General features: G+C 42.1%; 1 protein-coding gene across 1 annotated transcript; it reads left to right on the top strand.

Annotated features, from left to right (window-relative positions):
• The first annotated feature begins 298 nt into the window (after positions 1-298).
• TEX36 (testis expressed 36) lies at positions 299-10,602 on the top strand. Its single transcript, XM_043926366.1, has 4 exons — positions 299-349; positions 6,889-7,020; positions 7,720-7,800; positions 8,799-10,602. The coding sequence occupies exons 1-4, from the start codon at positions 299-301 to the stop codon at positions 9,093-9,095; spliced, it is 561 nt and encodes a 186-aa protein (XP_043782301.1). The 3' UTR covers positions 9,096-10,602.
• Positions 10,603-15,800: the final 5,198 nt, after the last annotated feature.

Here is a 15,800-nt window from a genome sequence, read left to right as displayed (position 1 = left end):
TGTCTCAGGACTGTCTGGAGCCCGCCTGTGTGTGGGATTCCTCACCCGGGACCCAGGGGCTCACACACTGCAAAGCAGCAGGAGCCCTCGGGCGGCTGGAGGACCCGCGCTCCTGCCCCATTGTGACGGGTGGGCTCTGATGCTATGACAACAGGGACCACTCCCGGACTTCCCTTCCAGGTAGAGCCTGCGAGTTAGAGGCCAGGAACAAGGGGGAGTGGCTTCCCAGGTGTAGAGCTCATGAGGCCATGGAGGGATAAGAGTGCCTGTCTCAGCCCCCTTCAGTTTCCTGCACAAAATGGTCAAAGGGAGACGCTTCAACCCACCCTTAGACAAGGACGGAAGATGGGTAAGAAGGGTGATACCCTCTCTCACCTCTCTCAGACCACAGGTGTGGTCAGGCACAGAACTGAGCTCAGATCTTACTGCTGCTACTTAGCATAGTGTGACTTCTGACAGATCCCTTCATCCCGTGTCAGTTCCTTCGCCTGTGAAATGGGAATCTCATATCTGATTCTTGGAGGATCAGATGAAATTAGTCTGTGCATAAACCACTCAGCAGACTGGTATCTTGTGAATGTCCGCGAGGTAGTAATTGCTGTGTTCTCTGCTTTTTCTTTTTTTCATAACATCTATCTTCTGACATGGGCTTCCCAAGTGGCTTTAGCGGTAAAGAACTCACCTGCCAATACAGGAGCCATAAGAGACACAGGTTTGATCCCTGGGTCGGGACGATCCCCTGCAGGAGGGCATGGCAACCCACTCCTGTATTCGTGCCTGGAAAATCCCATGGACAGAGGAGCCTGGCGGGCTATGGTCCACAGGGTCTCACAGAACTGTTCATGACTTCAGTGACTTACCAGGCACACACTCATCTTCTGACATACTATACAATTTATTATATGTGTGACTTTTCTCTCCCTCCTAGAATATAAATTCCATGGACCTGGTATCTTTGTCTTTTTTCCCCGCTGGTTGTATCACAGAAAACAGTGGTACTAACCTCTTTTAGGGCAGTAATACACAGAAAATTTTTTTAAAGATTTGTTTAAAAGGAAAAAAAAATGGAAAATATGTTGGAAAATTGGGGCCTGAAGGCTAATCTCAGTCTCTTTATCTGTTAAATGGAAGCATAATATACCAAGGTTAGAGGCCATGGTGAGGATTAATGAGACAATCGGTACAAAGGTGCTTAGTATAATGCATGGAAACACTGTTGCTAACTATTATATACATAATATATATGTATATATGTGATATCATATATACACATATATATGTGTATATATGGACACACATAAACCCATGGATACAAAGGCAACCTAAGCAACTTGAGCATCCCTGGGTTTTGGTACCCACAAGATGGGATGGATATATATTTATACTGATATTCTTTCCTGTTGTATACCCTGCTCCATTCCACAAAGGTTTAAAGTAATGAGTGGAAAATATTAAAAATAAAGTATAAAGTATATATAAAAAAACCCCTCAGAACCAGTTTAAATATACTTTAGGAGACTGAGACTGGGAAAATATATAACATAGAAACATAGAAAATAGAAAATACATAAAATGCGTAACATAGATATGCAGGCCATATGGCTTAAACAATAGATATTTGGAATCAAACAAATTTGACTCTGAGTTTCCTGGAAGCTAAAGAGAGTGAGGAATAGTGTGAACTACATGCACTAACTGGTCAGGAAGAAACAAGCTTCTCAGGCTAACGAGCTTGGCCTCTTTTTATCATCTACAGTATCAGGATTATGTTTGACTGAATATTATTATAAAAAGCTGACTACAGAGCCTTAACCAGAGAAGGGTGTTTGTTCCCCGAGTAACAGTGATGCCGAAAACTCGGCTGCTCCATGCACCGCTGCGGAATCGAATCTCAGAAACAGGGTTTTGGGTGAAGTGAAAAAGGATAACTTTATAACTTTGCCAGGCAAAGGGGGACACAGTGGACTCCTGCCTTGGAAATATATGTCCCAGCTTGGAGAGGATGGTGAGAAGGTTTATAGTAATGGTTCAAACAGGGCGTGATCAGCTTGTGGACATTCTTCTGATGGGTTGGCGGTGAGGTAAGTGTGAGTCAGCATCATCAACCTTCAGGTCCAACTGGTCTGGGGTCGACGCCCCTGTGGGCTGCATACCATCGTTAAGATGATGCCCCTGTGGGCTGCATACCATCGTTAAGACGATGCCCCTGTGAGCTGCATACCATGGTTAACCGCTGACTTCTCCCTCCTGAGGACCTTCAGTATCTGCAGAAGAGCTCAAAGCTACTGTGGTGTGTATCCCTTAGTGGGGAACCAGGAGCTTGCCCAAGGCCACATTGTTGTTCCTTCTGACTGACTGTTTCTCCCTGGTCTCATATCCCCTCCCTTCCCTAATTAACAACTGCTTGAATCTGCCCTTTAGAACTCAGGGAAGTCTTGGAGGCTGGAGGAAACCTATTTCCTGTCATCAAAGAAATGGGGGGACCCAGAACGGCCTGGAGGCCCCCAGGGTCCTGCTTGGAATCCACAACCAGCGCAGAAGGAGGCAGTTCAGGGCTGCTACAGATGCCCTGGAATGTCTTTGAAGCCCAGGTTCTTCTCAGCCTCTCATATCACCCTCAGTGTGGTGTCAGCTCAGGCAGGTAAATGAGGAGAAAGTCGAATTGCAAAAAGACAGAAGGCGCCTGTCAGTTGCATCTGCCCCTTTTCCTGGGGAAAACAATCGCTTTCCCAGGAGTCCCACCCACAGACTTAGGCTTTCATTTCAAGGGTTACATGTCCAATTTCACTGCAAGGGAGTTGGAGGAGGGTTTTTTTTTTTTTGACCAAGCCTCGATCTTAGTGCAATCTTAGTTCCCTGACCAGGGATTGAACCCACATCCCCTGCAGCGGAAGCACTGAAAGTGTGAAGTCTTAACTACTGGGCCACCAAAGAAGTCCTCGGGAAGTATTTTTTAAACCAGCCATGTTGCTACTTCAAAGTTAGTGTTCTATAATAAGGGAGAAATCAAGACAGAGTATGGCGTCTCCTAGTGGGGATCCTAGGAATGTACCAGGAACCAGTTTAGGAAGGAAGACTTTATCTCCCCAAAGTCTAACCAGAGCCTACGATGTGGGTCTCCTTTCTGCTGCTGGCACCTAAGAGAATAAAAAGAACAGTGTTGACATGAAGTTTCCCTAAGTAACTTGTAGACAAGTTGGGAAAATTAAGGAAATTGTTGGTTTTGTGTCAGTAGCAGCCCATTTTGGAGACAGTAATTGCCACATTGGAGGTGACAGTCATTTCACAGTTGACCTTGCTGGTGGTGATCTGGCTGTTGCCGAGTAGAAAAGGCACTCTGCACACACTTTCGCCTTCCTGTTTAATATTTCAGTCATTGAGTGATTGAATGCAGCAAAAATTTCACCGCCAACTAGTTAAAAAGCTATATTTCACGGTTACAATAGCTAACAGAAGGGTTTATTTCATAGCTATCATGTTATAGCCATTAAATATATATTTTAAAAGAGTGAAATTAAAATGCTAGAGCCGTTTTTTTTTTACAGTGATTTAGTCCACAGTCTTGCAGAATACAAATGAACTCAAGTCAGTCATCATTCAGCTGGTGAGAGGAATGCTTCCAGATGTAGAAAAACTCCCTACCCATGGCCTGATTCTCCATAACCTGGAAAAGCAGATTGGAGGAAGAGAAAAGAGAAAGGCTCTGAGTCTGGAGGCCCTTTGTATTATTTATACTTACTTAAAAATTGCTTAAAAACATATATATATATATATATATATATATATACACACACACACTATAGAATGAATTAGAAATGTATAGGCTGACTTTGAAAAATTTCTAGGGTATATTGTTAAGTGATGAATTTGAGCAAACTCCAGGAGATAGTGAAGGAAGGAAAGCCTGGTGTGCTGCAGTCCATGAGGTCACAGAGAGTTGGACACGACTGAGCAACTGAACTACAAGAACAACAATGTTAAGCAAGAAAAGCAAGTTATGCTGTAGATCACAGGGTGCTCAGCTTGGTGCCCTGTGATGATCTGGAGGGGTGGGATGCGGAAGTGGGAGGGAAGCTCGAAAGGGAGGGGATATGTGTATACTTAGAGCTGATCCACTTTGTTGTACAACAGAAACTAACAACACTGTAAAACAATTATACTCCCATAAAAAACGGAAAGAAAGAAAAGCGAGGTACAAAATAGTGTGCGTTATATGGTCCAGCTTTTGTATAGCAGTGTAAGTCCCCTTTGTAGGTACAGGTGTTTGTGAAGGAATATATGAGCGCTATTGTTATCATTTTTATCTGGGATGACAAGAAGCGGGAGGAGAGGGTAACCAAAAGTTACTGGGTTTGTTTTTGTTTTTTTTAACCACTGGCTGCCAGGGAATTCCCAAAAGTTAACTGTTAAATTTTTTAAGGTATTTGTAATTTTTTGAAATCACATAATACAATCCTGTGCGCGTGCTAAATTGCTTTAGTCGTGTCCGACTCTTTGCGGCCCCACGGACTATAGCCCACCAGGCTCCTCTGTCCATGGGATTCTGCAGGCAAGAATACTTGAGTGGGTTGCCATGGCCTCCTCCAGGGGATCTTCCCAGCCCCGGGAAGGAACCCATGCCTCCTACATCTCCTGCATAGGCAGGTGGGTCCTTTACCACCTGGGAAGCCTGATACAGCCCAATTCCTTCCTTAAGTTTTTCTTTATTGTCTGAACTTTTAAAACCATGAGTAAGTATTACAATGCTAATCAAAAACAAAGACGATTGTTTTTTTTTTGTGGAAAATGAGACAATGTAATAGATGCACTTAGTTAAGAAATGTTTAAACGATGGCAAGGAAACCTTCCTTTTCCCTGGTGCCCTCCTCCAAAGTGACCCTGTCATTCATCCATAGCAGGGCCAGTCCGTACAATGTTGGTTGGTTCATGTGGTCACTTCCTTGCTCTTAATACCTGTTCCTGCTCTGCTCACCCCATGGGCAGCCACTCACACGTGTTTAATGGGAGCTCTGTTACTGAGATGTATTCTTGTAAATTATGTAGTGTTGTTTTGTGTGCATGGATTATTTATGTAAATGGTGTTGGGTTACAGATCTCATTCTGTTCCTTCTTTTCCACATTGCTATGTGTTGTACAAACCATTGCTTCTCATTTTCTCTGCCAACAATGCCCCACTGAGTGTTCCATACAGATGACATAATCTCTCCACCTTTTGACATAAAGAGTAGCATACTAAATGCACTCTTGTGCAGAGATTAAACAAAGGCCATAGTTATATGTGCAGTTACATCATGACTTGAGAAGGAATGGGAGAAAACAACAGTGTTAACCAATGTCATTGTAATCCTGAAGACAAGGAAAGACTGGCCTTTGGTGTGTCAGTGGGTTTGGGGATAAGGGAGGGGACAGCTGTGAGCAAGAAGAGAACCTGTCAACAGCTAGGGGATACTCTCTGGGTGCATGCGTTTTTCTCTTTTAATCACATCTTCTCAATCAGGTGGAGCTTCCCCAGTAGCTCAATGGTGAGCAATCCACCTGCAATGCAGGAGCCACAGGAGACGCAGGTTCAATCACTAGGTCGAGAGGATCCCCTGGAGGAGGACATGACAACCCACTCCAGTATTCTTGCCTGGAGAATCCCATGGATGGGGAGCCTGGTGGGTTACAGTCCATGGGGTCGGGAAGAGTTGGACATGACCGAAGCAACTTAGCACGCATGCACTCTATCAAATAGGTTACTATTATTCCCATTTTACAGATAAAGAAACTGGGACCTGGAAAAATTAAGTCTCTTGCGGAAGGCTGACCTTCTAGGAGAAAGAGCTGGGATTGGACCCAGGGACGTTGAATCTATTGTCTATGACCCACTCTCACATTATGTTACCTCCTTTTGCGAGAATTTTCATTGAGAGTTGGGGTCTTGCCTTTTATTTGTATCTTAGTTTCCATTCATATTTCTTTCCTATAGATCACCACTTCAAAGGCCACTTTGTAGAGGAGCTGTTTATGTAAAATTGGGGTGAGCTACAGTGGCCATCAAGCAGAACCCACATCCCTCTTTGGGAATGGACTCCTGGCCTAGCTGCTGAGAGTGTGGCTTGGTTGGGGGGGCGGGGTCCAACCCTAGATACTCCTTGGCTGAAAAGAGCTTCTTCCTCAAGGTCAGTTGCTTCCTGGGTCCTCCACCTTTCCCTTCTACCCAGTGACTGATGGACCAGAGTCCTCTCACTCCATCAGGCCGACTCTGAGAAGCCACTCTGTCTAGAGCTCCCTATGGGGTTGGTCTGGACCTTCTTTGGGACCACCTCCCCCCGAATCAGTCCTGTTTCCTTCTCTCCTGTTCACAGAGAGATACTAAAGCCCACTCCCAGCTCACCCCTGGCATCCAAATAACCTTCCCAGCCTCTACCATTCTACATTTTCTGTAGAGACTCACGCGACCCTTCTCACCTTCCCGTGCCCGAAGGTCCGCCTCCTACCTGCAGGAGGTTGGCTCAACCCTGGGAACACGGGCCGAATGCTTGGCCTTGAGTATGGGGCACTCCCTGACCACCAGGAAGGTCTCAAATAACACACTCTGTCTCCTTGGAGCTCATTGGCTCCCTCTCGTGAGACCGCACCCCCCTCCCCAGGCCACGGAACCATTTCCAGGCTCCAAGCAGCAGGGTGGCCCCTGTAACTTGAAACAACCGGCAGTGGTGGCCTTGGGCCATGACAATATTTTTTGTCTTGGAAAGGATACTTGAAAATTACGAAAATTATGCCATTTCCATTGCATGCCAGAAGCACCCAAATTGCATTTTAATCCTTTTACAGAGGAAGCCCTGATACTTGGCTTTGAGATTCAGATGTGTCTGGTTTTAATCAAGGCGTGTGCTGTTTTTCCAGTTCCCTCACATTGGACTAACACAAAAGACGCCAGAATCCATCACAAGTATGATGTTGAAAGAGTCCCACAGTCCACGTTTATCTCGACAAGTGGAGGAGAAACTTCCGCCGATCTACAAAGTGCGGGAGAAGGTGAGTCCAGGGTGCTGGCCTGGTTCTCCAAGGGGGTGGTACTGCTCAGAGGGAACTGCTCACTAGCTCTCCCTGGATCCCTACATTCTGGCAGCATCCTCACTTCATAATTGCTCACTATGGCTCCTCAAATACTCTCTGGAAGGAACTACCTCCGGGTCCAGACGATACAGTTACTCCTCTATGGACAGAGCGCTTAACACGCATTTCTACCTCCCTGGCCAGTTCATGAGCAGCTTAAGGGGACGCAAGTGGCCGGAGGTAGAAGCGGGGTTGACTTCACACTTAGCCACCCTGGACCAGAGAGCTCTGGTCTACTAGGACCCTTACTGGCCAGATGAAGACCATGGCTTCAAAATTCCTTTCCAGCCTTCAATTCCATGCCTACTGACTTTCAATAGGTATTGAAAGTCGATAAGGTATTTTATTGACTTTGTCTCTTAACAAGGTATTTTAAAGAGAATTTGTTGTAATTTTAAGAAAGCTGGCAATGAAGTAGAGTTTCAACGCCTTGAGCTGATGAGCACACATAAGCCCTCGCCCCCGCGCTGTTTGCTCCATCGCTGTGGATGGGTTTAGTTCTCACTTAGAGGTCAACTTGCCTCCTCCGTCTCCCTTCCAGGCCCCTGTAGGCAGGTTCTGGAAGCCTGCTGTGGTTCTGATGTGTGCCTTTTTCTCTCTCGCCTGGCTCTTTTCCAGCAAGCAGTAAAGAACAACTTCCCCTTCTCTGATCACGACAATCGTCACAGCTTTCAGGACTCTGGGTTCTACCTTGACTCGGTGAGTATTTCTCTCCACATTGCTAAAAAAATGAACAGCGACATCAGGGCTCTTGGTTTTCTGAGAGCTGGTGAAGATTGACGACTGGCCTCAAAATTGGAATAAAATTAAAGCCTCATAACAGTTCACCGTGCCGGGGGCGGGGGCGGGGGGAGGAAGCGTAAATTCTCAAATTCCCACGTGGCTTTCAAAATCCACACCATCCTCTCTTCTGCCTAGGTTTTTGTGAATTTCATGCTTATCCAAGTGCTTTCCCATAAACCGTCTAATTTGTGAACTTTTTTTTGTGAAGATCTGTCATGAGAAGGAGGGATTGCCTATGTGTGTCTCTGGATGGTGGAGCCAGGACCCATAAGGAGGCATCCAAGGAAAGGATGGGGAGTTTTCATGATATAAAGAAGGAGCCCCTACTAACTACAGTTATCTTGTTCCTGGAGATGGTGTTTCCCCATCACTGATAAAAAGTCTGATGGCTTCTGGTTAGTGGTTGTTAACACAGCACTGTGCAGTGGAAATAGATATGCGAGCTGCATATGTAATTTGTAAATTTTCTAATGGCCACATTAGTAAGATTTGAGGAGGAAGCCTGTGGGTGGAGAACCAGGCGCTGCTTCCTTCGCTGGGAATCCTCTCGGATGGGAGAGAATCCTCGGATCTCTTGGAGTAAGAGCCCTCCCACTGAATGCTGGGGATGCAGCTGGGGGTGGATATAGCCACCTGGGTGCAGAGAACCTACGCGGGCTCCCTGGCTGTCCAGGCTGGGGTCTCTGTGGTTCAGCCGTCCATGTCTCTAGAAGCCCAGCCCCTTTGGTGGGAGTGGAAGGCTATGAGAATCAGAAGGTTGTGTCAATTTACAGCCTTCCACAAGTTGATAAAGGATGCCTCCTATAAGAATGGTCATTTAAACACAGGATGTTGTGGAGGTGGTTTTATTAAAGACCTCCAAACTGTGTGGCCTTGAATATCTTCCTCCTAATCCGCTTGTGATCCTTCTCTAGGGCTTGGGACGTAAGAAGATCTCCCCAGAAAAAAGGCAACACGTTTCAAGAAATTTCAATCTTTGGGCATGTGACTATGTTCCATCTTGTCTTGATGGCTTTTCAAATAACCAAATATCATATGTCTATAAGGAAGCTGTGGTGGTCCCAATTTTCAGACGCTTTCCAAGACATCATCATGAAATATGGAACACTTTTAAATTTATGCCCCAGCAAAGCTATACAGAGTTTTGGAAAAAGAATCCAAAAGTAAGGTTCCTGATTAACAAAAAGACCAGTTCTCCACTGGAGCCATAACCCTTCCAGAAGATCCTGATGTTTTGCAATATTGGTATGTCGTTGGACATTCTACAAGTATGTGTTTTCTGATGCAGCACTGATGTTTGATATCAGATTTGTTTAGAATTATTTAGAGAATGTAGACTGCATGTGCATTAATGCTGAGATGATGTTTTCTTGCAGTGATAACATAGAGATTAAAGTCCTTATATAGAGAAACCAGAATGGCAACAGATAACCTTACCACTCCCCCACCTTGAAAATATTCTTATGGTTTTAATAAGGTTGAAAAATATTCAGGCCCTTTTAAAATAAAGATATGTGATGATATACACATTTTAAATGAATATGTTTGAAAGGAAAATGTGCTCATATTTAAAAATTGCCATATTAACTTCAGGGAGAGTTTTAAAACTACATGATTAATATAGGCTTACATTTTCATCTTGAAATTTCAAGCAAAATAGAGGAAGCTGGAGTCCCCGCTGATTTTACTGCATCTCTAATCCCTGTCCCCAGTAAAAAGCTCACCATTTGTTTTTGTTCTTTGCATTTACAATCACAAGTATGTGCACAACTATGTACAGATTTTGAACATAAACTGTCACATAGAACACGCGTTCTTGCAGTACATAAGTGATCTTGAAGTTCTTGCAATGTCAATAGGAATAGGTTGGTTTGCTTTTTAAACTACTGCACTGTATCCCCTAAGATGGCTGTGCTATGTTAAAAAAAAAAAACAAAAACTGTCTTCCTAATGAGCACTTGAATTGTTTCTAGTTTGGGGCTGGAAAGACTTGGTGCTACATGACATGCTTGGTCAGGCTCTTTGGGCGGGTGTTTACATGTGCTCTGGAGTCAGGTCTGAAAGTTACCTTGTTACTGCTGGATTGGACCGTATGCATGGCTTTTGTTTGTTTTTTAAACATTTTGGTTGCACTGTGCAGCAGGTGGGATCTTAGTTCCCTGACCGGGGATTGAACCCCCATCCCCTCCACTGGAAGATGGAGTCTTAACCTCTGGGCCACCAGGGAATTCCTTGCACAAGGTTTTAATCTTCCAAATCACCTTTAAAAAAAGACTAGACCAAGTAAACTTCCACCAACAGTATCTGTGAGTTTTTGTTTCTCTCCCCCCCAAATTATCTTTTAGATATTCAAAGACATCTAAGGACAAAAACTATCTTGTTATCTTATTTTGCATTTCTCTATTAGTGAAGACGACCATCTTTTCCCACTCAGGGGTCATTTCTATTTTGCCCTTTGAATGGTATAGTGTCACCCTCATTCTTTATCAAAATTATCTGGTTTCTATTTAACTATTTTTTTCTATAGATTAATTTTAGAATAAGCTTTCAAGTAAATCCACTGGCAATTTGATAGGAATTTCCCTTAATTGAGATATTAATTTATGGAAGAATTGACATCTTATACAATGGTATATCTCCCCATTTGTTCAAATATTATTTTATATTCTTTAATAAAGTTGTATACTTTTTGTCACAAAAGTACAGTATGTTTCTTTTCTATGCTTAGTCCTGTGCATTTTGAAATGTGGCTATATTTTGAATTTATGTGTGTGTGTGTTTAAGTTAAACTTTTTGGTTAGTTTTATCTGATGCATAAAAAAGGTTATTGATTTCTATATGTGAATCTTATATTTAACTACCTGGATAAACTTCTTAGAATAAATAAAAAATATTCTAATAAAATAAAAATAAAGTTTTATTAATTTTCAGTTGATTCTTTTGGATTTTCTATGTGGATGATTATATCACTTGTGAATGCGATAATTTATATAATTTCTAGAATTTATGGCCCCCGCCCATCTTTTTGCATCAGGTACAATTTGAACATTAGCACAGATAGTGCATATACTTTCTTAATGTCTGAATTTATCGGGTCTGATTCTAATGGGTCACTCTGACATCTGACTATTGTTGTGGGTTTGAGATAGGCAGCTTTTACCTAGGTAAGAATATTCTTTTGCATTCTTACTTTCCTGGATTTCCCCCCCTAAGATATATATCTTTAAGTATATATACATGGGAAAAAATTCAAATAAAATAAAAATAAATGGTAAAAAGTGGTTTCTTTCACATTCCTGACTCCCAGTCTCCATTTTCTCTCCCAGCGCCAGCTCTGTGGCCTTTTTAAAAAGTTATTACTTTTTCAAAATTGAAGTATAGTTTATTACAGTGTTGTGTAAGTTTCTGATGTATAGCAAAGTGATTCAGATATAATATGTATATATATGTATTCTTTTTCACATTCTTTCCATTATAGTTGATTATTATACAGGATATTGAATATAGTTCCCTGTGCCGTAGAGTAGGACCTTGTTGTTTCTCTTTTTATATACAGTAGTTTGCAGCCTTTAATCCTAAACTCCTAATGTATCCCTTTCCCACTTTCTTGTTTGATAACCATAATTTTTTTCTGCATCTGTATGTTTCTTTTTGTAAATAAGTTCATTTGTCACCTTTTTTTTTAGATTCCGCTTCTTAGTGATGTCATATAGTATTTGTCTGTTTGACTGCCTTCACTGAGTATGATAGTCTCTATGTCCATCCATGTTGCTTCAAATGGCATTATTTTACTCTTTTTATGGCTGAGTAGTACCACATCTTTATCCATTCATCTGCCTGTTGACTTTCTTTTAATAGCCTTCTCTTGGTAAACTACGGCATGGATTTTTGCCTCTCTGTTTCTCAAACACATCTACGCTTAGTAAACACCAAGGGTTCCACTTGCCACTGCTGCTTTCTGCCACACCACCACCAACCACACTTATGAATACGGCATTCTCTCTTGGTACTTACAAATCTACTTCCCTTTTGGAAACATGGCTGCTTGGTATTTCGTTACATGGATATGTCATAGTCCCTTAATCTTCTGATAATCATTTAGGTAGTTTTCAGTCTTTTCCTACTATGAACAATTAGAAACAAACACGTTAATAGATAAACATTTGCATTCAGTTGTGATATTTCTATATGTTAAACTAATTGAAATAAACTTGTTCAATTGAAGAGTATGTGGATTTTAAATTTTAATTCAAAGCTTCTCAAAGAGGCCGTGCTTCAGCTCACCACTTCACTAACAGATTATGAGACAGACAGATAGAAAACACGTTGCCAATGTTTTCTGTAGCTGGTTGTGTTTTGTTTCTCTTTGTTGATGTATAAACTTAGACACATATATTTTTATGTTAATAGACTTCATTTCTCAGAACAGTTTTACAAAGATCAAAGGAAAGCATATACCCTCTCTCCCCCATATTCCCACTTCTGAGACTTTCCTCTGCTATTAACATCTTGTACTAGTGTGGTGTATACCATATTTTAGCCTTGCATGTATATTAATGTAGTAAAATGTAAGAATCTCTTGTGTAATGGCTTCTGGAACCACTGGTTTTTGTTAAGAGTGTGTGTTGAGACAGAGACAGAGCGAAACGATGCCTTGCTTGGGACTCCTTTTGTTTGAGATTATTGAATGATTTGAACAGTTTTGTTGCAGTTCTTATTGTGTATGAGGTGACATTATAGCAAATGAAACTTTGGTATTTATTGAGATGATCATGTAAATTTTCTGTATTAATCTGTTAATATAATAACGTACATTCATGGATTTTCTGACATGGAGCCATTTTAGCATTCTGAGGACCAACTCAAGCTGGTTATGATGTATTATTCTTTTGATAAATCCAGGATTTGATATGCCAATATTTTATTTAGGATCCTAAAATCTATTTTTATTGTGCTCTGACACTGCTTATATAAATTGCAGATGTCTGTAGAATTTGCCATGCAATCTCTTGGACCTGTTGTAGTTTACAGGTGTGCATCTTCGAACATCTCTTCAGTTTATTTTAAGGAGATCGGTCTGTATGGTGCTTCTATTTCTTTTTTCCTCTAGTTTTGGACATTTTTGTTTTTTGAGGAAGTCATCTGTTTCACATGGATTTAAAATTTTGTGGTGCTTTAATATATTCTCTTTCGTGCTTTAAAGTTGCGTAATGTCTTTGACATGCTGAATGTTGCTCACACATCTTTGCTCTCTTCACCAGATCTATGTGTTTGTTGCTGCTGTTTGCTTTTGATCTTGATAATTTGTGCTTTCATGTTTACTAATTTTGTTCCTGAGCTTATTTTGATTTTCCCCCTAGCTTCTCAAGGTGAAAGCATAGCTCAATTCTTTGCAGCCTTTCTTGTTTTCTTGTCAATGCAGGTAAGGTTGTTTTTTTCAGATACCACTGTGTAGCTACATCATGGTTTTCACATTATTAGCTCCTAGAAATTACTGCTTTCCTTGCTTCATGGTCTCCTCCTCTCCAAAACCAGGGAAGAAGTTCATATCCCTTTCACATTTTGTAACCTCTCTCACCAGGAAGCATCCTGTGCCCTTTTAAGGGATCACATAACTAGATCTAATCTCCATATCTTTTTTGTTTGTTTGCTTATTAAAAATAAGCATTGATTTCTCACAATTCTGGAGGTTGGGAAGCCCAAGATCTTGGTGGGGCAGGTTCTGTGTTTGATGAAGGCTTGTGCTCTCTATAATTTATTGCGGCAAAAATGCAAATTTCATGACTTAAGATCAATGGACTTGGGGCCTTAATTACATGTGGAAAATCCCCATTTCTATATAACTGAAGTATGGGAATGACATTGCTTTATATTCACAGGTTCTGCCACACTCATGAGATTACACAAGAATGAGGGTCAACAAGATCCCCTTAGAATGCTACCTACCACAAATATCACAACCAGGTGATTTATGCTGGTACAACCCACTGACCTTATTCAAATTTTACCAGCTTTACCTCTGTGTGTGTGTGTGTGTGTGTGTGTGTGTGTGTTATGTGTGTAGCCTCTTTTGCTGGCTACAAAACTATATATAGTTTATACTTACCTTGCTAAATGGCTAATCAAGTCTAACATTTACATGATATGTATACTTGTAAATTCAGTGGGATATTTCAATTTGAGAACACTTGGGTTTTTATTTTTAATTTTATAATTTTGAGGGGTTTTTTTTTTAGTTACAGAAAATTTTCTTCAATTATTTTCTCTCTTTCATTCCCCCCCCCCCCGCCCCCGCCTTTTCTTCTAGAATGCTTCTTAGATGGATATTGAAAGATCTGGACCTGTCTCCCTTGACTTTCCTATATTCCTTTATATTTTCTATTTGTCTATTTGCCCTGGATTCTGGAATAGCCTCTAAACTTTGTCTTCTAGGTTGCAAATTGTCTCTTCCACAACCCATTCTGCTATTTAGCCATTGTACCAAGATTGTCCTATAACCAAACAACATTTTAATTTTTAGGGTCTCTGTTTGGCTCTTATTTATCAAGGAGATGTTTAATTCTGTCTGATAATAATTTTATTTATTCTGATACATTATTTTTTTCCATTTTGTTTCCTTGGGTACTGCAATGTCTGTTTGCCTTTCCAGCACGTGCAAACATTTAGTGGTTTTGAGTTTTATGTGAGCGGTGTGTATGTTGTTTTCACGCTGCTGGTGTGAGGGTGGCTGAGAGACAGGATGTACTGCCTGGGGTGTAGCCAGGGGAAAGCGTTCTTAGCGCCTCTCTTGCCATTTCCCTGGGGCAGTGCCCTGCCCCCTCAGCCCAAGTAACCACGTACTCTCAATAATTTTGCTTTGGTGCAGACTCGGGTCTGACTCACTTTTTGGTACAAAGAATGTCACGTGGACCAACTCTGGCAGATAGTCCCTGTAAACAGCCCCTCAAGTGTCCTGGGTGCTGGGCTATGTGCTTAGTCACTCAGTCGTGTCCAATTCTTTGAGACCCCATGGACTGTAGCCCGCCAGGCTCCTCTGTCCACGGGGATTCTCCAGGCAAGAATACTGGAATGGGTTACCATGCCTTCCTCCAGGGGATCTTCCCAACACAGGGATCGAACCCAGGTCTCCTGCCTTGCAGGCAGATTCTTTATCATCTGAGCCACAAGGGAAGCCCAAGAATACTGGAGTGGGCAGCCTATCCCTTCTCCAGAGGATCTTCCTGACCCAGGAGTCGAACTGGGGTCTCCTGAATTGCAGGTGGATTCTTTACCAGCTGAGCTACCAGGGAGGCCTGTCCTGGGTGCTGCTTCTTCCAAAACCCACGGCCTTCATGCTGGCCCCCCTGGAATAGTTACCATGTTTGGAGCATCCTGATGGGCACACCTGACTCTTCCCTTCTATCTCCTAGAAAATCAGTATCACTTGTCATCAATAAAAAGTGACTAAAAGTAAATGCAATGGGGGGGAAAAGACTAACCCAGAGTGATTAAATTCCACCCAAACACCTCAAGACTGCTTCCTCAAGACTTCTTGTCTGAGGGCTGTCCACGGATTTTTGAAAAGGAATGTTAGTATTAGAGATTTAGACACGCTATCACCAAACCCAAGGCTTTCTCCCCAATTTAAATAGAAGGTTTAGAATGGAATAGAAAAAGAAAGAACTTTTTAAAATATGTAACCCAGTATATTATTGAACGCTGCAGCAGTCAACCACCTATAGTATCTTCTATGCTTCAGGAGAGCGTTGAAAACGGATGTCCTCAAAGTTGTCTTCTGACGCTGAAAGACTGCGTTTCTGTCCGTACCGGGTCACATCCCTCCCCTTGAGGGATGTTCTGTTGTACAGCAGAAACTAAAGCAACATTGTAAAGCAATTACATCCAATTAAAAATAACTACATGTGACCCCCCCCCCG

This window comes from Cervus elaphus, chromosome 15 (genome assembly GCF_910594005.1).
Source record: "Cervus elaphus chromosome 15, mCerEla1.1, whole genome shotgun sequence".
In the NCBI taxonomy this organism is placed as follows: Eukaryota; Metazoa; Chordata; class Mammalia; order Artiodactyla; family Cervidae; genus Cervus; species Cervus elaphus.
This window is presented reverse-complemented; position numbering and strand designations above follow the sequence as displayed.

Coding starts and splice junctions, on each gene's coding strand:
- TEX36 (XM_043926366.1), top strand. CDS start 299: ATGGTCAAAGGGAGACGCTTCAACCCACCCTTAGACAAGGACGGAAGA. Junction 350..6,888: donor TAGACAAGGACGGAAGATGG/GTAAGAAGGGTG, acceptor CTGTTTTTCCAG/TTCCCTCACATTGGACTAAC. Junction 7,801..8,798: donor CTGGGTTCTACCTTGACTCG/GTGAGTATTTCT, acceptor ATCCTTCTCTAG/GGCTTGGGACGTAAGAAGAT.